General features: G+C 38.6%; 2 protein-coding genes across 5 annotated transcripts in view; both read left to right on the forward strand.

The window, feature by feature from the left end:
* The window catches only part of LGR4 (leucine rich repeat containing G protein-coupled receptor 4), a 100,413-nt gene extending 95,893 nt beyond the window's left edge, over positions 1 to 4,520 (forward strand). Inside the window, exon 18 of the mRNA XM_036109490.2 lies at positions 1,478 to 4,520. Within this exon, the coding sequence (XP_035965383.2) occupies positions 1,478 to 2,754 (1,277 nt within the window). The 3' untranslated portion in view covers positions 2,755 to 4,520. The remainder of the gene's footprint in view (positions 1 to 1,477) is intronic.
* A 3,458-nt stretch (positions 4,521 to 7,978) lies between these two features.
* CCDC34 (coiled-coil domain containing 34) overlaps positions 7,979 to 23,504 on the forward strand; it is a 120,495-nt gene continuing 104,969 nt past the window's right edge. For 3 of the 4 annotated variants that reach the window (XR_013442384.1, XM_078058284.1, XM_036109488.2), the window contains exons 1-3: positions 7,980 to 8,513; positions 14,244 to 14,379; positions 21,092 to 21,199. Coding sequence is in view for 2 of the 4 variants with exons in the window: in XM_078058284.1 (XP_077914410.1) it covers positions 8,173 to 8,513; positions 14,244 to 14,379; positions 21,092 to 21,199 (585 nt within the window). In the remaining 2 variants the exon portion in view is untranslated. Of the gene's footprint in view, positions 8,514 to 14,243; positions 14,380 to 21,091; positions 21,200 to 23,504 lie in introns of all 4 variants that reach the window. The other variant, XR_013442385.1, reaches the window with a different exon arrangement.

The raw sequence follows: 23,504 nt of genomic DNA on the forward strand, positions 1-23,504 counted from the left end.
AGTAGAGATACACTGCAGGTCTGCCTCCCCACTCAGTTGTAGGAACACACAGACACCCATGTGCTCACTCAGAAGCAGGAGGTAGCAGAGAGTGGGGTCCTTCTGTTAGAACTGGAGGAGGCAGCAGGTGTTCAAAGACAGACTGGGTGGAGCCTGCTTCCCAGGCTTTTGAGGGAAAGTACCTCCACCTTCCAAAAGGGTGAACTGTTCTCTCAGGTCAGATGAGCTACTACTCCCTCTTCCTTGAAAGGAGGATGAGTTCAGATACAGAGATAAAGGTGAAAGCTTCCTCTTAACACTCCCTGGGGAGGGTGCGGGGAGGGGGGGGCGGATAAAAATAGTTAATTACTTAATTAAGAATGTTTTTTAAAGTTTCTTGTGATATTTGGGATATCACAAGACATAAATGTTACAGAGATGGATTGTTAGGTCTGTGAATGTCTCAGTGATTTAAAATGCTTTATGAGATGTATCAAACTTCATGACAGTTCAGAAGGATAAATCAGAACATGTGTTTTAGGCAACTGTAATACATAGTTTTCTTGTGCTCTGTAAACAACATTTCGTTTTTCTTTACTAATTTTAAAATAAAATAGTTGTCATTTGTGACATAACTAGCCTGTCAAAGCCGGTTACTAGAACATACAATTTAGTTACTAAATTAGTTGTTGCGATCCTAGGGTAAGTTTCACAGGGTTTTATTGGGTATAGGTTTGTATGTATTTAACATCCATGTGGTTTTGCTCTCGCTTCACTGTCTTACTGAATAACCTTTGTCAGGTCAATCAAACACTTTGACATCTCAATTTCTCTGAATGAAAAGTGGGTATAATTATACCTGTCTTAACCTGCTTCATCAGGTTGCCCTTGAAAGCCATAAGAAATGTGGGGAAAACTAGATGTATACATACATACATGTACATATATAATTTTTAAAAGCTGAATTAGGACTAGGAAGGAGGAAGGAAAGGACCTCATATTTATTGAAGTCCAACTATGTACTTAGTAACCTGCTTAGGTACCTCTTGTATATAATTTTACTTAAGCTACACCATGCTACGAAATAGGCATTATTATCCACAGGCGAGAAAATGAAATTTATACAGGTTTAAGCTGCTTTCTCAAGGAAGAACAACAAGTTATGAACCCTAAATTAAAACCCTAGTTTATCTGATTCCAAGCCTTCAGTATATCAGGTACTTTTCATATATAAGATACTGTACTATATATATATGCATATCACTGTATGGCTTTACCAAATATTTAATAAAAGAAATTAAAGTCAGTTATTTTTAAAATAGCCTAGTCCAATGACTAAAATAGCTAAGAAATAGTAGTCTTTTCAATTTGGTTCAATTCAATTTTGGTAGCAGATTTAATTATCCTAGATTAACCATCTTTAGTTTTTCTCTGAATCCATAGCATACGGGAATACGGTGTTTTCTAAATTGTCTTTTATTTCTCTCTCTTGTTTTAGGTGCTTTTAAGCCCTGCGAATATTTACTGGGAAGTTGGATGATCCGTCTTACTGTGTGGTTCATTTTCTTGGTTGCGTTGTTTTTTAACCTGCTTGTCATTTTAACAACATTTGCGTCTTGTTCGTCACTGCCTTCCTCCAAATTGTTCATAGGCCTGATTTCTGTATCCAACTTATTCATGGGAGCTTATACCGGCATCTTAACTTTTCTGGATGCTGTGTCCTGGGGCAGATTTGCTGAATTTGGCATTTGGTGGGAGATCGGCAGTGGGTGCAGAATAGCTGGGTTTCTTGCTATCTTCTCCTCAGAAAGTGCCATATTTTTATTAATGTTGGCAGCTGTTGAAAGAAGCTTATCTGCAAAAGATATAATGAAAAATGGGAAAAGCAATCCTCTCAAACAGTTCCGGATTGCTGCCCTTTTGGCTTTTCTGGGAGCGGCTGTGGCAGGCTGTTTTCCACTTTTCCATAGAGGGGAATATTCTGCATCACCCCTATGCTTGCCATTCCCCACAGGAGAAACGCCATCATTAGGATTTACTGTAACCTTAGTGCTATTAAACTCATTAGCATTTTTGTTAATGGCCATTATCTATACAAAACTTTACTGCAACTTGGAAAAAGAGGACCTTTCAGAGAACTCACACTCTAGCATGATTAAGCACGTTGCATGGCTCATCTTCACCAATTGCATCTTTTTCTGCCCCGTTGCATTTTTCTCATTTGCGCCACTGATCACTGCAATCTCCATCAGCCCTGAAATAATGAAGTCCGTTACTCTGATATTTTTCCCGTTGCCCGCTTGCCTGAATCCGGTCCTATACGTTTTCTTCAACCCAAAGTTTAAAGAAGACTGGAAGTTACTGAAGCGACACATGACCAAGAAAAGCGGGTCGGTTTCGGTTTCCATTAGTAGCCAAGCCGGCTGTGTGGAACAGGATTTCTACTATGACTGTGGCATGTACTCACATTTGCAGGGCAACCTGACTGTGTGTGACTGCTGTGAATCTTTTCTTTTGACAAAGCCAGTGTCATGCAAACACTTAATAAAATCACATAGCTGTCCTGCATTGGCAGTGGGTTCTTGCCAAAGACCAGACAGCTATTGGTCCGACTGTGGCACGCAGTCGGCCCACTCTGATTATGCAGATGAAGAAGATTCCTTTGTCTCCGACAGTTCTGAGCAGGTGCAGGCCTGCGGACGAGCCTGCTTCTATCAGAGTCGAGGATTCCCTTTGGTGCGCTATGCTTACAATCTACCAAGAGTTAAAGACTGAATTGATGTGTTTGTAACTGTTTCCCCCATCAACCAAAATCACAGCGTCTATAGACTGAACCCTAGTCTGCTCTTTCGTCTGGGAAGCACTTCTGTGATCACTGCCTGATGTGTCACTTAGAAGGAGGAGAAGGTGGCAGTTTATTTCTTAAACCAGACATTTTTAGAGAACAAGTGCCTAAACTGTCAGTCGATGAAAAATGCAATGTCCAAGCAATGTGTGGTCTATTGGGGACAAATTTATAACTTGAAAAAGAATTTATGTATATCATAGCAATATAACGTTAGGCTTTCCTGATCCCTAAGAAGCAAATTTATACCTGTTTCTGAATTAAGCACAAGATGAAGAACAGCTGTTAATATTTTTTTAAGAATATTTTAAAATGTGATTTTATGTAACGAAGAAAAAGTCTTGCTAATTTTACCTAATGTTGCATCATTAATCTCAGGACAACTTACTGCAGGGCCAAAAAAGGGATTGTCTCCCAGGTAGAACTGTGAGGGTAGAAGGGTAGGCATCATCACCCTGTTGCATTTTCGGGTCCCATCTCTGACATAATAGAATCATAAATTTTGTTTAAGTGACTTACAAATCTAAAACCTGAAGATGTTTTTAAAACAATATTAACAACTGTTAGATTTTAAAAGAATAGCTGAACATTTGTTTTCAGACATTACGCATCTCTTTGGTGCGCTCACAGTGATTTTTTTTTTCCCTCAATGTCTTGTGACCACACTAGGAAAAAGTAAAGGACTAATTGTTGTGTGGGTTTGGTAGATTTGGATAAACTACTAACTAATATGGGATTTTAATAGCATCTGAGGGATTTGATGGCTCCGTGGAATGTTCTCATTCATAAACAGTTCTTAATATCATTGGCTGTACCAACATTTTCCAGTTTTGTTGGTATATTACCTACGTATAGTTTGAATTATACAGAAGATAAACAGTGGTAAATTATTGTGTCAAGGTGGAAAAAATTGGGAGTAATTATTGATACAAAGCACTTATAATGGTTTCTTAGTGAGCCGGATTCTCCTAAACCTGTGCTGTTAATATGGTAGCTTCCATACATTTCCCCCTTACTGTGATTTAAACACAAAAGAGCCTATGCAACAGTTCAGATACTGTGTTCTTGTGAGACAAAACAAATGTGTCATTAAAGAAAAAGAAAAAGGAATAAGGCTTAGGCCTAGGTCTTTAACAATTAAAAATTTTACTTGATTCTTATCTATGGACTTTTGACATGTCACTATGTGGAGTCTTAAAGTTATAAATGTTTAGTATGTTTTTTGAACAATATGCTAAATCAATAGCAGACCCACTGCCATATTAGTTATTCAGGATATACTAAAAAACACTAAGCTAGATTGCAGTTTAATAATTAAACTGTATATACTGTGCATATAATGAATTTTTATCTTATGTAAATTATTTTTAGAACACAAGTTGGGAAATGTGGCTTCTGTTCATTTCGTTTAATTAAAGCTACCTCCTAAACTATAGTGGCTGCCAGTAGCAGAATGTTAAATTGTGGTTTATATACTTTTTTTGCATTGTAAATAGTCTTGGTTGTACATTGTCAGTGTAATAAAAACAGAATCTTTGTATATCAAAATCATGTAGTTTGTATAAAATGCGGGAGGGATTTATTTACAGTGTGTTGTAATTTTGTAAGGCCAACTATTCACAAGTTTTTAAAGTTGCTATCATGTTTGTATATTTACACATCTGATAAATATTAAATCATAACTTGGTAAAAAAAACGTAGCTAAAAGTTTTTTTTTCTCCAAAATTCAAGTCACTGAAAACTTTGCGTTGATTTAAAATATAGAATAGCAGATATCTAAAATATGTGGTAAATTGTGCGATATGTCTAGTGGGAAATACACTATTGTATGCAGTGTTTTGAATTCTTAAAGTTCTAGAAATCTAGCAATCTATTTTGCCTTAATTTGTAACTAGGTACATTAATAAATTTGCTTAATGTTAAAGTAAGCAAATTAAACTATTTTTTAAGTGAAGAGTATTAGAATAAATGTTTGAATAACACTTTGCTGGTATTTAGAAGTAAGATTTTATTCTATCTTAAGTCTGAACCATACTCATGGAAAACAAATTGTGAAATTTAAGAGAATACCATGAATTAGATCTTTATTTAAAAGCAAATGATTGGTGGGGGCGCCTGGCTGGCCCAGTAGATGGTGCGTGTGACTCTTGATCTCAGGGTGGTGAGTTTGAGCCCTACATTGGGTATAGAGATTACTTAGGAATAAAATCTTTAAAAAAGAAAAGGCAAATGACTGGGGCTCCTGGCTGGCTTAGTAGGTGGAGCATGTGACTCTTGATCTCAGGGTTGTAAGTTCAAGCCCCACGTTTAATGTAAAGATTGCTTAAATAAATAAAAGCAAATGATTTAAAATCCTGCATGATACCAAATGTCGTCAAATTGCCCAGATGATTAAATATAAATATTCACAGTCATGAAGCCCTCATTTTACAGATGAGAAAATAGAGGTCTTGATGAAATTTAAGTGAATACCTGAGTCACACACAACAAATTAGAAACCAAACAAGCACCCAGTTCCTCTTAATCTGACACATAGTTTTTTGGGTTTTGTTCATTTGTTTTAAACTTAAGTATATGTCTGGAATTTCCATAACAAAAAGTAGAATTGTATAATTACTCCTCCCATCCCTTCAGCCTTCAGCCCAGGTACCTACATCACCCAAATGTGGCAATTATCAAGAGCACATGGTAAATCTCCTTTTATCTCCACCCCATTCACCCATTCACTAACTCCCTCTAATCCATCTGCCTCTTGGATTAGTATTATTTATTTAAGACTTATTTATTTATTTCAGAGAGAGAGTTTTAAGCAGACTCCGTGCTAAGCATGAAGCCCAAAGTAGGCCCAATCCCACGACTTTGACACCATCATCTGAGCCAAAACTAAGAGCTGACACAGGACTAATTGCGCCACCCAGGGACACCTGCCCCTTGGATTATTTTGAAGTGAATCTCAGACGTTTCATCTGTAAATATTCCAATATGTCCAGGGGTAAATTTTTTAAAGTTGCCTAATATATTGCTACAAGGCTAACTGGCAATGATGTTATTTTGGTAACAAAGTCAGGGATTTTTAAACAAAAGTTAATCTTACAACAAGGTTACAATGCCAGCAAAAAATAAAATTTATCTCAAATGTATACCATGAAAGTGAAAATAAATGAGTAGTAAGAAGTTACTAAGTTAATACCCAAAAACTTAAGGGGAGAGACCTTCTTTTGAGCTTATTTATACATTTATATATATTTCTACTGAACTTGAGGGGTGCCTGAGTGGCTCAGTCGTTAAGCATCTGCCTTCAGCCCAGGTCATGATCTCAGGGTCCTGGGATCTAGCCCCATGGGCTGGCTCCCTGCTCAGTGGGGAGTCTGCTTCTCCCTCTCTTTCTCCCCCTCCCCACCCCTGCTCCTACTCTCTCTCTCTCAAAAAAAAAAATCTTAAAAAAATTCTACCAAACTTGATTATGGCTTCTCAGTCTCAGCAGTGACAAGACACTAAGAAAGGAGAGCACGGGACTCAATTATGTTCACGTAGCAGCACCTGTGTCATGCATCTCTTTGCTTCATTATTTCCAGTGTTGCTACAGCATAATGCAGTAGTTGGTCATTATTATCAGGATTCTGAGGCATCAAGGAAAGGACATAATTTGTTTCATTAAACATTTTGAGGAGGCAGAGAAGTGTATGACATTTTAGCTTCCTATACCAAAAGGTTCAAGTAGGAAAGCTTGGGAGTTTAAATGACAAAATTTATCGTTTACTGTTTTCTTTGTCAGGTCCTGTGCCAGAAACTTTATTACTAATGAGATAATATGACTGGGAGGTAGGTTATTTCCCTATGTTACAAAGGAGTAAGTTAGGATTTACAAAAGCCAACCAGTTTGTTTAAGGAAACCAAGTGAGGAAGAAAAAAAATCACTGATTCAAATCCAGGTTCCTTTTTTACTAAGACTTGTGCTTTTTCCTACTTTGCTTCAGGTATGTCAGATGATGTCTGCTGGGAATAGCTCAAGTTTGCCTCCTATGAAGCCCTAAAGTGGCCCTAGGCCTTTTGATGCTGTTACTGATTCTAGGGAGGTTCTCATAAGTGGTTTTAACCAGATATGCCAAAATTGAATAGTTGGGGTAGAGAATATAAACCACTAAGCCAGTTTTATTTCTTGATTAATTTTATTACTCAGACTGGTCCAATTTTCTTCCATTTTCATTTTGTTTTTACTGAAAATTTTAACAAAATTAACAAAAACTAGCATTGCCTTAAAACAGTTTTAACCATGTCATATTTTATTAATTATAGCTACTGCCTTCTGAATTGCGCTTTGTTGCTATTATTTCTACCATATCTAATTCTCCTGTGTCAACTTTTGCAGATCTAAATTTCACCAAGGATTTTCTATCGCTCTGGTCAATAACAAATTTTGTGCGCTATTTTGGCCTTTGTCAGTTTTCACTCTGATATTTCTACTAGTAATATGCATTATGAGGGGGACAAAGCCCTATTTATTTACAAGTGTACACAGTTTTGTCAGCAGGAATAAAATCATCCAGCTTTACTGTCTATCACCTTTTCCTTGCTACCTTCATCCCTATTCCCAATCCCTGAGAGGTCAGTGCTCTTTCCGAGGTCCCACAAAAAATTTTTGTTATGAATAAAATGCATATCACAGAATATTTTAATGGTATTATGCTACACCACAAAAGAATGAGGAACGTGTGGCGGTAGGGCTTTTACTCCTCTAACTGTAGTGCTTAGCACAGGCCCCAGTAAACTAGAGGCTCAAAAAGACCTCAAAATGTACACGCATAGACAAACTAGTTACCTTAAGATGCCAGGCAAACAAGGTGCTACCAAACAACGGAAGCTTGTCCTAAAAGTGCATTCTTGGATACACTTGGAAACTTGGACAAAGTGCGCTCTCCTCTCCCCAATAAAATATGGCTGTGTGCTGAGAGAACTCACGACTGATCCTTATAACCCTGACCCGTAAGATACGGGGGTATTTTTGCCTTCCGCCTCTTGCTCAGTGACAGCGCATTTCTAGCACAAGACCTGCTGCGCCACAGCAGACAAGGGGCACGTGCCCTCCGAGCTGTCAGCCGGTGAGCGGAGATGCGGAGTTAAGCTCTCCGCAGCAGCGGCCGGCCGGGCGGGGCGGGGGGAGGGCCGGCCGAGAGAGGCCCGGGCGCAGCCAGCCGCGGCAGGCCCGGACAAAGCCCTCGCGGCCTCCACGCGTCGCCATGGCAGCGCGGGGTCTGTGCCCGACCGGATAGGCCGGCCCGGCGCGCGCGGGGCCTGCTGGGAGCGCACGTCCCCGCCGCCGCTCCGCCGGTTTGAACTTGGCGGGCCCGATGTGGGCGGCCGGGCTGTGGGGGGCTGATTCGCCACCTTCCGACGCTCGGTCCTCCGCCGGCTGCGGGTCCAGGTCTCGGCCCTCCTCCGGCTCCTTCTCCGTCCTCATGGCGGGCGCCCCGGGGCAGGGGCTGGAGCCGGTGACGGTGTGCTCGCCGTCGCCGCCGCTGAGCTGCAGCAATTCCACCATGTCGCTGTTGTCTCCCCTCGGCCACCAGAGCTTCCCGTTTGACTACGACGATGGTGACGGGGAGGATGAGGAAGACGTGGAAGAAGGTGCTCATGATTCACAGGCTAAGGTGGCGAGCCTGAGAGGAGTGGAGTTACAGGGGTGCGCCAGGTAAACCCGAGGCCGCCGGCCGAAACAGCCCCTCTCAAGGTTCCTCAGACCCTTCTAAGTACGTTCTTCTGGTGGCCCAACCCCCTCCTGGCCTCGCCTCAGAGGCTCTGCAGGCACCTCCCTCCTGAGGTGCTGCTCCTTTTTGCGCAGAAAGAGCTGTGGGCCAGTGCTCACGCATGCCTTCAGATTTTCGAAGATTCTTAATCTTTTTTTCCTGAGAATATGATTGCCACAGTCTCACTCCCCAGAAAAACGTACGTAGTCTCAAAAACACAAAATTTTGCTACCATTTCGGGAGTTTTGTGAATATTCAAAAGTCAGATTGTGGACACCAGAACTCTTGTTCAAACCCTTAACACCAAAATTGTTTATTGCACCTGAGTAGTACCTGTAGTTGTTTTGAAAAAACCTGATTGCTGGTGAAGTAGGTTGTAGTAAGCAGTATGTATACATTTTGGGTCATAAATGAGGAGCTGAAGCCCAGCTTAGCAATGTCAACCTCAGCATCCACAGACAAGGTGGAATCTGGTCTGCGTCCTCAATTAACAGTAGAATAGAAATCATTGAATCAGAGAATGTTAGAACCAAAGATATTATTAAAATCATCTGAAGTTTTTTATTTCTACAGTTACTCAGCAAACATCTAGTTTGTGCCATATACTAGTTTAGATACTGGGGACCATAAACAAGATAGACATGGCCTGTACTCATGAAATTAAAGCCAAAATTAAGCTACTCATTTTACAGGTAACAAAACTGGCTCAGGATGCAAATAAAAAGTCTGATTCGGAGGCCTATACCTAGTTATTAGCAGAGCTGGCCTTAGTATCGAGGTATACAGATCATGTTCTCTCTTCCCTATGCTACATGGCTGTTATTGGGTATATAAGAACAAAGGGCCTATCCCTGTAGGAATAACTTTCTGAGACAGACTTAGTAATGTAGGCCCCTTCTGGAATAGACTCATACGTCATCTTCAGGAAGATTTACAAGTTTCTGATTGTCAGGCTGTGTACAGCACAGTACAGGAGATCTCGGAAACAGACCAGAGAACCTGTGCTTTATGTGTAAGCAGCAACATAGCCCCCTTTAGTGTAAAGCATTCATACCCAGAGTGAATGAATGGAATATGGAACCATATGAAATGACTCATACACAGTTACAGCAGTGAGTCTCTTAAGAATGAAAAGTAAAAGTAAGCACGTTGATGGGAATGGAGATCAGTAAGAGTAACCAGGCAAGCCACTTGTCCATACTGGTTGTGGCAACTGCAGGCCTCTGATGAACCTGATAGTAGAACTTGATGATAGAGTTTCAGGAGTCCATTTTCATGTGGGTCTTTGTAAGCATTCTTCAGGATTGAGTTGGTCCCAAAGATTTTTAAAATAATTTTAAGGCTTTGGAAAATACCTTTGAGTCTAATCAACAGGACTGAGCAATGTAGATACAGTTTAGCAACCTATAGAATGATGGCTGTCAAAACCACAGCTCAGATACTGAGACCTTGCATGAGCTTCCAAGAGCCAAAGCCCTAACCAAATAGAGCTCAGGAGAAGAGCCAGACATGTTTTTTGTCTCACTTTAGCCAAAGCCCAAATGAGCTGGTAGCATCCCAGGGTTAAGGCTGCCTTCCTTATCATGACCTTATCACAGGTCATTCCCTATAAATCAAAGGGATAGGATATGGCCTGGAAAGAATGTAGGAGTTGACAGGCCTTGTGTGTGGCAAGTGTCAGATGCATATTAGGTGTTCAGTAAATGTGTGCTGAATGAATGCTTAATTCCCACTCCTGGAGAACAGATAGATATAGCGGTTATCTTCAAATGCTTCAGAAAACTTAGCATTTCCTTTCAGGAGAGAGAAATGTTTACAGAATTTCATCAGTCATCCTCCATACCTCTAACCTTTAGTTGGTGTCCTGGACAGTTTGGGGGTAATGAGGGGAGGAGAGCAGGTAGTCTGACCTGTATATAGTCCCAGTCCCAGGCAGTGAGCATTCTCTCCATGGACCAGGAAGTAAACCCATAGCTGTGTGGGATTTTATGCCTTTTGTCCATTGTTCATCAGACACAGAGATAGACTCAGGTATCAGGTGTGCATGGTGATATGAGCTCCAGTTATTTTAGGTGTACACAGAGCCATGCTTGGAGGATGCATGGGCCTTCAAATGTGTTGGACAGGACTGAGATGAAGCTCATAGCTTACTTCAGACAAGATGATGCCAGGTATTTTCCTGGAGTCTTATGCCTTGAGCCTTCTGTTTATCCAGCTCTATCCTGCTTTTTATATCACTCTATCCATTAGGAAAACCATGCCTTAATACATATCTTAGTCATAAAAAGCTGCTTATCGAGCCTCTCGATTATGGGTAACGCTGTAGTGTATATGCTATACATTTTGTAGTGTATACGCTATCATTTGTTAAAAATGTTAAGGCAAGGAATTTAATATTTAAAATGTCATTTTTTAAAAAGATTTTATTTATTAGAGCATGAACGGGGGGTGGGGCAGAGGGAGGGAGAAATAGACTCCCCGCTGAGCAGGGATCCTGATGCAGGGCTTGATCCCAGGACCCCGAGATAATGACCTGAGCCAAAGGCAGACACTTAACCGACTGAGCCACCCAGGTGCCCCTAAAATGTCATTTAAAAAAATAAAATAAAATAAAAAAATACCGTGCTCTTCCAACAAACATTTCTTCTTTCTTTCTCTTTCTTTCTTTCCTTTCTTTTTCTTTTTTTCTTTCTTTCTTTCTTTCAGATTTTACTTATTTATTTGACAGAGAGAGAGAGTGAGCACACAAGCAGGGGGAGCAGCAGAGGGAGAGAAGCAGGCTCTCTGCTGAGCAGGGAGCCTGATGCAGGACCCTGGGATCATGACCCGAGCTGAAGGCAGACGCTTAAACCGACTGAGCCACCCAGGCGGCCCTCAACAAACATTTCTTAGGAGGTTACTATATTCTAGGCCCCACGCTAGACTCTTGAAATAAAAAATGAGTTAACACATGCTTTCTGTTTGTAAGGAATTCATAGCCTATGGCAGAGATGGACAAGTGACAGAAAGCCCAAGGTACTTAGTTCAGATTTTTTGCAGAGTTTCACTGTGAGGCAATAAAGATTAATGCCTGGGCTGACTCTTAAAGGGAGAATAGGAATTAGCCATACTCCTCCTTCTACTAAATGACGTGTGTCAAATGCTTACTGAGTGCACAGAATCTGCGCGCTTTAGCATAGATTGTCTCATTCAGTAGTGCCTGTGAGGTAGCCTCTGCCGCTATTTCCATTTTACAGGTAAGAATGGAGGGTTGAATAGGTTAAGAAATGTACTTAGCCAGGAGGAAGCAGGTAGAGATTCACCCCAAATGTTTCATTCCCAAATCTAAGCTCTTGCATGGCTACCTGTGGAGATGGAGGCATTTCAGTTTTAGACAAAACTGCAGAGCACAAGCGCGTGGTACATTCATCAGTCTGCTTAAGTTCAACAAAACCAAAATAGTCCAGATCAGCCATTGGCATAAGAAGAGTCTGGGAAGACAGGCAGCAGCTAATTCATGGGTGTCAGGCTGTGGAGTTTGGATTTCATCTTTTGGGCAAAGGAGCCACAGAAGAACTTTGAGGTAGGGAGTGACATGATGGAAGGATGCATTTGAAGGATGAATGTGGCAACAGTTGTGGAAAATGGTTTGCAACAGGGAGAAAGGCCAGTTATGTCCAGACAGTGGTTGTAAGGTTGGAGAAGAGGAGAATGGCTTGAGAAAATGGAAAGAAGTAGAAAAGACATGACTAGGCAATTATGTGGGTGTGGGTGGTCGGGGGAGGAAATCTAGACAGAGGGCACTGGAGGAGTCACAGGTCTGAGTTGCTGGCATGACTAGTTGGGTGGGTATTGGTACTCTTCACTGGCATAGGATTATAAAGGAGGAGTAAAATTTTTCTTGGTGGAGAGGGTAGTGGATAGAGGGTAAAAGATGATTAGACTTGGTTGTCGCTGATTGATAGTTAAGTGGAGCTGTCTATCAGATGGTTGGAAAGAAGTCTGGAGCTCAGAAGAAAGATCTAGCCTGGAATGACTGATCATCAGCACCTAGTGATAGTTGAGACTGTGGGAGCAGATAAAGTCTGGAGAAGGAAAGATACATATGTGAAATAAACAACACATCAGCAGTGTCTCTTTCCCACCAGAATGCAGATTGCAGGAGGGCATGGATGAATGAAGAAAGCAGCAGAAAAAAATGAGTAAGCTGAAGCTATGAGGTAGAAAAGGTTGTGCAGAGTGGTGGGAGAGGCATTTGGTGGCCTGAAGCAGGAATGTTAAAGAGACAGAGGAGCTGAGTCTATAAACAACTAGTCTTTATTTATTTTTTTTTTTAGAAATATGTTGAAATTTATTTCTGGAAATCTTTTACTCTTTATTTTATATTGAGAATTATAAAAATTTCTGTCCATTTACAAAAGTAGTGCATATGTGTGCATTGCAGAAAATTTGGAAAATATGAAAGTTTAAAATACAGAATTACTTATATTCTGCCACCCAGATACCACCCAAAGATAAACAGTTAACACCTAGTCTTTAGAGCTGCCTTGGGTCCTGAACAACCTTTCTTTCCTTGGGTCCTAATGGTTCTGCTTTTGCTCAGTTATCTGAGGCTTGTGTATCTGGCTGAGGCCCAGTATTTCCCCACCCTGCTTCTCTTGAGCTTGAGTAGTTACTTTTCCATGTACCTAGACGAGTCAGACTAACAGAGGTGCATATGGGAGATGCAGTAACCAAAATGGAGAATCGTAGACACCCTGTCTGAAGAATTGATAAAAGGGAGTAGAACTAAAACATTAAAGAACACAAGAGCCATATATATTTTTTGTAACTTTATTTCAAGACAATTTCAAACTTACAGAAGTTGAGAATTTCTGGGGCACCTGGCTGGCGTAGTCAGTAGAGCTTGGAATTCTTAATCTCGGGGTTGTAAATTCAAGCCCCATGTTGGATGTAGAGATTACTTAAAAATAAAATCTCGGGGCGCCTTGGTGGCTCAGTCATTAAGCGTCTGCCTTCGGCTCAGGTCATGATCCCAGGGTCCTGGGATCGAGCCCCACATCGGGCTCCCTGCTCTGCGGGAAGCCTGCTTCTCCCTCTCCCACTCCCCCTGCTTGTGTTCCCTCTCTCGCTGTGTCTCTCTCTGTCAAATAAATAAATAAAATCTTAAAAAAAAAAAAAAAAATCTTAAGAAAAAAAAGAATTTCTGTTCACCTTTCACCCAGAATCCTTAATTGTTAACACATTTGCTTTATCATTCTCTCTGCATATATATACATGTTCTTTTTTTCCCCTGAACTATTTAAGGGATGAAAAGGGAAAAGTCTGCTCCAGGATATGATTAGGATCATGTCTTGTAATTAGTTGTCCAGACAAGAGATTTTTAAGAAAAAATTGTCATTGAGGCAAACAGACTGGGTGTGAGTTATCCCAATGGGTTTTTAAATAGTGTGATTTTAGGAGATGAAGGAATTCCAAGGCAGTTTGATAGATAAACTAATTCAAATATTGGACTTTCTGTTCATGATTTTTCAAGTGTATATTTATATATAATTAATTCATATATATGCATTTATAAAAATCACAGTATTGTAAATATATTATTAAATTCTGCTTTCGCTGTATAGTTAAGTGATTTTGAATGTGAAGCCAAAGAGTTTTGAGTACAAGTGCTATGTGTTCTCTCTTTGGAATAGTGTGGCTGAATCAGAAGATAACCAAGAAGAACAGAAACAGATGCACCTACCAGAAAGCCGCCTGACACCATGGGAAGTGTGGTTTGTTGGCAAAGAAAAAGTAGAACGTGACCGTTTGCAACAGAAAGCTCTGGAGGTAAAACTAGACAGTATCCTTTTTGCTTAATCTATGAGTTAACAAATTAGAGCTGCTCTCAAAATTAAAATGTTTATGTTGATATCCCTCAGAACAAAATTTTTCCATTTGTTTGTATCAGTTTGCTATATCCATTTTAATAACTCTTATTGTAAAAATAATACATGTTCACTCTAAGAACATTTGGAAAATACAGCTAAGCATAATTAAGAACATTAAAATTTCTAATTTCACCACCTGAAGGTACCATGGTTAATATTATTGCATATAGACTTCCAGATTTTCTTGAGTGTATATTTAAAAAAAAAATCTAGAAATGTTTAAATAAAGACACATACAATGGAGCTTCACTGTATATACATTTAACTAAAGTAAATGGAACTGTATTTACTTGGTAAAATTTTTAAGAAAGAGAAACCAAAATTGAAATAGAGACCAGAATCTACCCCCATATTACTCAGAGCATGTGCCCTAGAGTGAGTGCATGTGGGGAGATGGCAATTTGCTGGGCTTTCAGGGTTTTTCAGTTCTCTGTGCTGCCCTGCCTCGCTTATGGACATCTCTGTGTTTGTGATTGTCTCTAAACTCTCAGTTTCCAAACTCAAAAAGTAGTGTGAGATACATTTTCACATGAATCCTTCATTTTTTTAACTCTTACTATTTGCTGTTGAGAAACTAGCAACTAAAGAGATTTGGATGATTTGGCATCCCCTAGTATCCAGACTCACTATCTGAACTCTCCCTATCTGATCACAGAAACCAAGTAGATTTGAATGGGGAGGGGTATGTCTTGTTTCTAAAGAAACAGGATCAAACTTTTTTGTAACCTTTTTTCTGCCTGTTACACTGTTAATATATTTCTATATCATTAAATATTTTTACAACATCATTTCTCAATGGCTGGCTAAGATTATTAAAATATATTTTAAATGTATTAGACATAGGGTGCCTGGGTGGCTTGGTCAGTTAAGTGTCCTACTCTTGATTTTGCCTCAGGTCAGAATCTCAGGGTTGTGAGATCAAGTCCCATGTCATGCTGTGTGCTGGGAGTGGAGTCTGCTTGAGACTCTCTCTCCCTCTCTGTCTGCCCCTCCCACCATGTGCACATGTGCATGCGTGCTCTCTCTCTCAAATAAATAAATAAAATCTTTAAAATAAGTATTAGATATATATTAGAATATAGTTAATTGGTTCATTGTTGTCATATATTTAAGTTTAATCTATTAGTAACTATGTTGTCATAAAAATCCTTGGATCTAAAGCATTGCCCTCCATGATCTTCCTTGGAATAGATTTCCCGTATCAGTTTTGAAACTAATTATTTCTGCGATGGATTTTGAACCAGATACGCAGTCACATATTCAGGAAGCTTGGCATGATTCAAATGACTGTAGAAACCGGTGCATTCTGTTTCCCTATTGCATGATATTTGTATTCTAAAAAATAAATTTATTCTTGGAAAAGTACACAGTACTACTTGTTTCCTCTTACAAGGGCAGAGGGCTTGAGAAAGACCTTAAGATTTGATGCCAGGCAGGCTTGTTTAAACTTTTTTGCTTCAATTTCCTGTCTGTACAATAAGAATAAAAATAATAACTATGTCACACGACTTTTGTGAGGTTTAAATGAGACAAAATGTGGTGACTGGTGGTGTTTTATTAGTGTTATTACTGATAACATTGCTATTCATAGCCTTCTTAAAGGTTTTTCATTTATTTTCAGAATGAGTGTGTATTATTGAGACCCCAGACTCTTATCTCAGCCTCAAGTTTTAACATTACTAATTCCATTATTTAGTGCAGTGGCTTTCAAAATATTTTGTTCATGGTGAGAAATCTGCTTTGCTTCATGTCACACACAAATCCATACATGTACGTATCTGAAATGATCTCTTAATTTTGTGCAAAACTTGGTATGCTATTCTCTTTTTCTTTTTGTTTTTTTGTTTTGTTTTGTTTTTAAAGGCCACTCATAACCCACTAAATTGATTTTGGACTCACAGTTTGGAAAACACTGATCCTAGTGAGCCACTGGTAAAGTGGAGTTCAGTTTATGGTATTTAACTTTAGCTCTAACCTCACTAGAATTCACTTGTTACGTTAAGGAAAGGAGGACCACTTCAAGTCAGTTTTTGAGTCAGCATACAATAAAAGAAGTTAATTAAATTACAAAAAAATTTGTAAGGGAGCCTGGGCTTTGGAGTCACACAGAACAAGGCTGAAATTTTAGCCTTGCCATTCTGTGACCTTGGGAAAGTTACCCAACATCTCTGAGCCCCTAGTCTCTTTATAAACCAGATGTTAGAGAGGCAATCCTAAAGCGGCTAAAAGCAGAAATTCTTAGGCTGTACTTCCTGGATTCAAAACTTGGATCTTGGGCATATCCTTAACCTCGCTGTGCCTCAATTTCTTTATCAATGAAAGGGGGGAGAATAATATTCACCTCATAGTGTTGTTAATGAGGGCTAAGTGAACATAAGGTTACAGCCTAGTATATAGGAAACATTCAATGAAAGTTCATTGTTGTTACATGTTAAAGCAGATGGCAATAATAACTACTAAAGATATATTTTGAGAACAGATTAAAATAATGAATATAAAGTCCCTACCACAATGATTAAGCATATAGCAGAGTATAATTAGTTGAAAGATGAAAATCTCTTCATGTATTTAGTAGTTTGAAATTTCTTATGGCTACATCATTACTTAACTCTAAAGCAATTAAAATATTTTAGCATAAATCTTAGCATATCAGTCATGCCAGGGATATCATAACATACAGGCCAACTACTCACTTTATAAGTTTATTTTGTGCTGTTGTGGTATTCACATTTTTTTCATGCCTTTTCCTTGTTTTATTTTCTCAGTGATGCTTTTCTTATTCTTCTGTCCTAATTTACTGCATTCTCTAATTTGTTTGTAAATCATATCATTAAAAGCATAGATTATTAACCGTAAAGAACGATTCATCTCAGATTCCTTTTGAGGGCCAGAAAGTAACTTTGCCAACATTTCATTTCATGGCAAAGCTGGGACTGGGTCCTGGTTCTTTCAACTTCCAATGTAATAAATGTTTTTTCCGTAATATCAAGATGTATTGTAGAAATAAATGGGTCAGACTTAGTATTTAATTTTGAACTTACCCCTGGGGTCTCATTTTCTTCCTAGAAAACTTAAAGGAAAATGTAAAGGATAATTGGGTCCTTAAAAAGATCATCTCTTCTCATAAATTTTATTTCAGCAACAGACATTTAGACATTTGTTTCAGACATCTCTGTAAGATTTAGTTAAAAAAGCATTTTAAAAAATTTATTTATTTATTTTTCAATTTTCAGGTTCTTTATTTTTTTTTCTTTCTTCTTTTTATTATTATGTTATGTTAATCAGCATACATTACATCATTAGTTTTATGTAGTGTTCCATGATTCATTGTTTGTGTATAACACCCAGTGCTCCATGCAGTACGTGTCCTCTTTAATACCCATCACCAGGCTAACCCATCCCCCACCCCTCTCCCCTCTAGAACTCTCAGTTTGTTTCTCAGAGTCCATAGTCTCTCATGGTTCGTCTCCCCCTCCGATTTCCCCCCCTTCATTGTTTATTTTTATTTTTTGACAGAGAGAGAGAGACAGTGAGAGAGGGAACACTAGCAAGGGGGAGTGGAAGAGGGAGAAGCAGGCTTCCTGCCAAGCAGGGAGCCCGATGCGGGGCTCGATCCCAGGACCCTGAGATCATGACCTGAGCTGAAGGCAGACGCTTAACGACTGAGCCACCCAGGCGCTCCTATTTTAGAAAATTAAAAAAAAAATTTTTTTTAATTATTTTAATCCATCAAAATTACCTGCTTACAAAATTTTTTACATCTGTAACTAATGTTGAATGACAAATATAGTAAATGTTGAACATTAGTATTACAAAAACTAGCATATTGGTTTTGTAGAACATACACATTTTATATTTAAATTTCTTTTTTTTTTTAAGATTTTATTTATTCATTTGACAGAGAGATAGCGAGAGCAGGAACACAAGCGGGGGAGTGGGAGAGAGAGAAGCAGGCCTCCCGCGGAGCAGGGAGCCCAATGCGGGGCTCGATCCCAGGACCCTGGGATCATGACCTGAGCCGAAGGCAGACGCTTAACGACTGAGCCACCTATATTTAAATTTCTATTATTTAAAAAAATTCTCTGGCAGACTGCTATAAATTCTCTATAACCTTTGGTTAATTCTAATTTTTAACATTTACTTCAACATTTTAATACAATCTGTTGTAAATTATAAAAAATGATGTAGGTTGTGAATAATCCAGGTGCTTTTTTCTTTTTTTCTCCCATCCTGCCTATGGCCATTTCAGCCCTTAACAAAGAAATAGGGCAGGGTTTAGAGTTGGTGAAACTCAATGCTGTCACTTTTCCTGATTGTTACCCTCAGTGGTAAAAAGTTCTTTGAAAGTCAGCAAAAGTTATTGAAATAAAAATGTATGTTTAGGATCCTCTTTGGATTTTGGTTTTTCATAATCAAGTATTCACTGTTTGGGAAAATAGCAATAATCCTGTTGAAACTCAGTGGTCTCCCAGAAGACATTCTAGGGGCCTTGTGGGAGAGGACACTGGCTGTGTCCGGAAGAGGCGTACCCTGGTGGTAAACAGGTGGAGGCACTCAGGCTGGGAATTCTGAGAGGGGCTGCCTTGTGTGTGTGTTTGGGGGTGGGGGTTGTGTCTCAGAAAGGGATGTATTCTGGGGTAGCAAATTACTTGACCAGACATCGTGAGAGTAGAGCACAGTTTGGGTCAGTTTTGCATTTTCTAGGTACTTTGACTCTTCATCTTTAATTCTTATATGAACTAAAATTTGTGAACACAGTCTCCTTTTTTTCCCCCTGATTTTTGAATTTAATTATGTGACGAATCTTAAAAGGGTACATAAATAAAATCAATCATATTATTAGTTGTATGTTTAAATAATTACTTCCCTTGAAAATAAAATAAGACTGTTTTAGAAAATTTTGGATATATGGTTGTCAGATCTGTATCTAGCCTGTCATACACACACTTCTCCTCAGACCTTCTTCCCCTCACAACTCCTGCACTGTGGAAACCTCCTAGTCAGCTCCCTCAGAGATGTTCTCCTTCCTTCAAATATAGTCTGCAGCCTTTAAGGGTTCAGAATCATCGCCTTTGCCATGTATTCCTGCTTCATAGTGTTCAATTTACTCTGCCTGTCTCAAAAGACCTTTTTCCCATCTAGTTAGTACTACACTCTAATTTTCTAGTTGTCCCCCTCCACTCCCTCATCTAGTCAAGCAGTCTCCTCACTGTCTTTCTGTGGTACTCATTTCTGACTGCCCTGGTCCACACTGTTTCTCATCTCATCTTCCCTTCCCTTCCCTTTTTGGAACTGTTATACACAGCTCCTCACAATGCAGTGCCTTAATTCTTTTGTGTATGTAGAATCACATTAGATTGGAGATGTCTGGAATTTCATCTGTATCTAGTTCTTGCTATCTTTGCAATAGACACTGCATCAAAAAAGCATTAAGTGAATAATCAAGGCATAACCTCTGCAGAGGTCATGAAAAATCCCTTTAAAAACCAGATGGATATTTTACTTTGTGAGGGGCTGAGGGGTATATAGTGTTTAAAAGTTGGAAGACTTTCTGAATGAGTGAGGGCAGCTGTTTTCTGTGCAGCAGAATTTTAGGATGAGAGGTCATGGAAGACATGAGAGGTCATCCTGTGACCAGTTGTTCTAAAGTCCAAAAGATATGTTCTTGGTGTCAAGTTTTATCTTCATTTCATTTAACACACTGGAATTATCTGAAAGTTGAAAAATTGGCTTTCCCACTAGCACCCACACTCAGGTAGGTAGGTCTTCAGGAAAGGGAGGGATGGGGAGGAGGAGTGAGGTCCAATGAAAGATATTTAAAAGTGTCTGATTATTAGTATCTAAGGAGAGAGAAGAAAAATAACCAGTAATTATGGCAGTAGAGTCCTAGGAGTCTAGTTTGAACAGCATTCTCAACTAGTGCAGTAATTTAACTGATGAGTGACAGAGTGGTGGCATTCAGTTCGAAGTTTTATTTGGCCATACCTTCTACATTCTTTCTCTTGAGGAAATGCCCAAACGTGTAGATTCGAGTGACAGCAAGGCAGTTAAATAATCTGGGATATGAATGTGGTTTTGGTACACTCCAGCAGCTATAAAATCAGTGAAGAAAAATCTGGATTCTTTTTTTTTCCTTTAAGAAAATTGAATCGTTTCTTTGCATTTCTTCTTTGGTAACTCTAAATCAAAATTTTAATTTAGGGATTATTTAACTCCTACCCTTTATCTGCATTAAGAATCTAGAAGCTTTTTATAACTAAAAAAAGTTGCAATTCTCTTGAGCTTCTGCCAATAGTGTACAGTGATGCCAAAATTTATGTGTGGGAAAGTTGATTTCAATGAGGGTAATTTAGCTGAAGTTTAGTCTAAGAAACTAGTGTTTTGCTGCCAAGCAATTATTTGCATTTCTAAAAAATGACTTATAGTTTTTACCAATGCTTTCTTTTCATCATAGACTAGTTACTTAAGTAAGTAAGTTATTGTCACTAATGGTGTATTTTCTATAAAGGAAATTATATTCTTGTTTAATTTGGTTAATGTCAGCCTTGTTTTTAATATGTGATTTGAGTACTTCTATTAAATGCTGCCTTTGTTTGAATAAAAATCCATAGGAATTAAATCAACAGCTAGAAAAAAGAAAAGAAATGGAAGAACGTGAAAAAAGAAAGGTAATTGCTGAAGAAAAGCACAAGGAATGGGTTCAGAAAAAGAATGAACAGGTAAGGAGGAAAAAAAATCTGCACCCACATACTGACAGCTCTTTTGCAAAGTCTTCTTTTCATCTACTCCTCGTAACCTAGGTTTTTGTTATTTTCTCTGAGATTCATTCTTTGACCTGATTTTTTTTTCCCCTGCCTTCATGGACATTTATCAAGTCTCAGTCTTCTACCCTTTGTTCTCTGCTTCTCTCCCTTTTCCCTCACGTGGCTTCCTTGCATCTTGCTGCAGGTAGTCGCGGAGTCTGTATCTCGGCCTGACTTCCTGGGGTCTTGGACTTCCATCTCTTAGGTTGGCAGGCACCTCTGAGCCTGCAAATCTATAACAACCCATTTTTGCCCATTCTCCTTTGATTTCTGTTATTAGTACTACTGTCATCTCAGTCACCTAGGCATAATCAGAGTTATTCTGTTGTTTGTGGCTTCCCCTGACATCACCTTTCCTCTGTTGTCACCACTCTCCTGTTTGCAGTCTCTTCCTGTCTGGTCTCATTACATCTTTCAACTTATTTACTGTTTATTTCCCCATACTGGATGTAAGCTCCATAAGACCAGAGAGTTTTGTCTCTTTTATTCAGTTCTCCAGCAGCTGGATCAGTGCCTGACACATAGGAGATGCCCAAAAATATTTGTTGAGTGAATGAATCCATCCTCTGTGGCTTTGCCAGACTGATCTTGCTGAAAAAGTCCAATGTCATTCCCCAATTCAAAATATATTTTTTATGATTCCCTACTGTCCTCTAAATAATGTTTTAACAATTCTAGCCTGGCTGGTTAAAGATCTACTAGTCTGCTCTCTCAGCCATGTCTTCTTCCACCTGTGGTTCTCTTCATCTTACACTCTTGCTTCTTACTGGCATTCTTTTGGGAGCACACATAGGATAATCATGGTCCATCTTCTTAGAGTATTAGTTTTAATGAAAATTTTTGGGAGGAAAAATGTTATTTTCATGTTAAAGCAAGCATAGATATTTAATGGGGATAGAATATAAATTTTATATTATTTTTAAGATACACAGTAGATTTCAGAGAAATCCCAAGCAGTAGACTGTGCTCCCCACTCCCCAGGATATGTAGTCATGAGAAATTTTGAGAACATTTCCATTTTGTTTCTCACTTCCTTATTTTTTTATATTCTACTTCATCAGCATGGAATCTCATCATATCGTCCACCTTACCTTTCCCTTTATTATCCAACTCAAAATATTTTCTACATGAATCATTCACTGATCACATGCTAGAAATAGAAACTCTTTCCTTCTCTGAATCCTGGTTCAATTTATATCACTTTGTATTTTGTATATGTTTTGTGGCTATTTTGGTTTATGCGTATGTCTTTACTTCCTTGTAATTTTAAGACAGTTAAGGGTAAGAATTATTTTTTATATTACTTTTCTCTATTATAAGATCAGTAAGCATTTGTTATTGGAATGAATGAATAAATCTGTTATCTTTCAGTTTTAATACATTCTTTTATTGGATTATAAATTAGAAATTTTGAAAATACCTATCTTTTTATCTGTTTTCTATTGTAATTTTCACATATTTAGAATGCTACTGCTTTTATTATTTGATCCAATTTTATGAGTTTAGTCAGATGTTTAGATTATAAGACAGAGTTTTAAATTTTTAATTCTAATTGTCTTTAACTATTACTGAATCTAATGCTCAGTGGCATTAGTAAGAGTACCTGGTCAATAATTTCAGTAAGTTGAAGATGACATAGCTTCTGTCATCCAGGTATTGTAAGAAGAAAATTGGCTGGACAGATGTGTGTTATAACCATAAATGTAATTGTTCTTAATTTCACAAGTAAATCATTATTATTTTTAAGTTTGCTTCATTCCATAATACAATAAGAAAGTTCTTTGTGAATCAGTGCCCAAATCAGAATAAGTCTGTGTGACTATTTGCAAGGTCTGTGTGATATTTTGTGTAGTTTATAGCTATAAAACAAAACAGTTTTACATGTACAGAATAGTATGCTCTCTCCTCTAAAAGCTTCTCTTATCTTCTAACTCCATTAAGCTCATTTTACCATGCCAGTCAAACATAGTTGTTATTTGTCTAAGAATGTAAGATACTGCTGAGAGATGATATAGTCTCTATTTTAATTAGTGTCAGTAGATCTACTCCAGTTATTTGAGAAAAAAAACTTTTTTTCTTTTGGACGGAAATGGTTTGTCCTGACATAAATCACCAATTATTGAAAGCAAGATTCCATAAGTATGAGAATGGTTCAAAAATAAGCTCTGAGAAATTAAATTTATTTATTCTGCAGAACTCTTGTACAAGTTAAGGAATAATT

Source organism: Halichoerus grypus, chromosome 11, assembly GCF_964656455.1.
Source record: "Halichoerus grypus chromosome 11, mHalGry1.hap1.1, whole genome shotgun sequence".
In the NCBI taxonomy this organism is placed as follows: Eukaryota; Metazoa; Chordata; class Mammalia; order Carnivora; family Phocidae; genus Halichoerus; species Halichoerus grypus.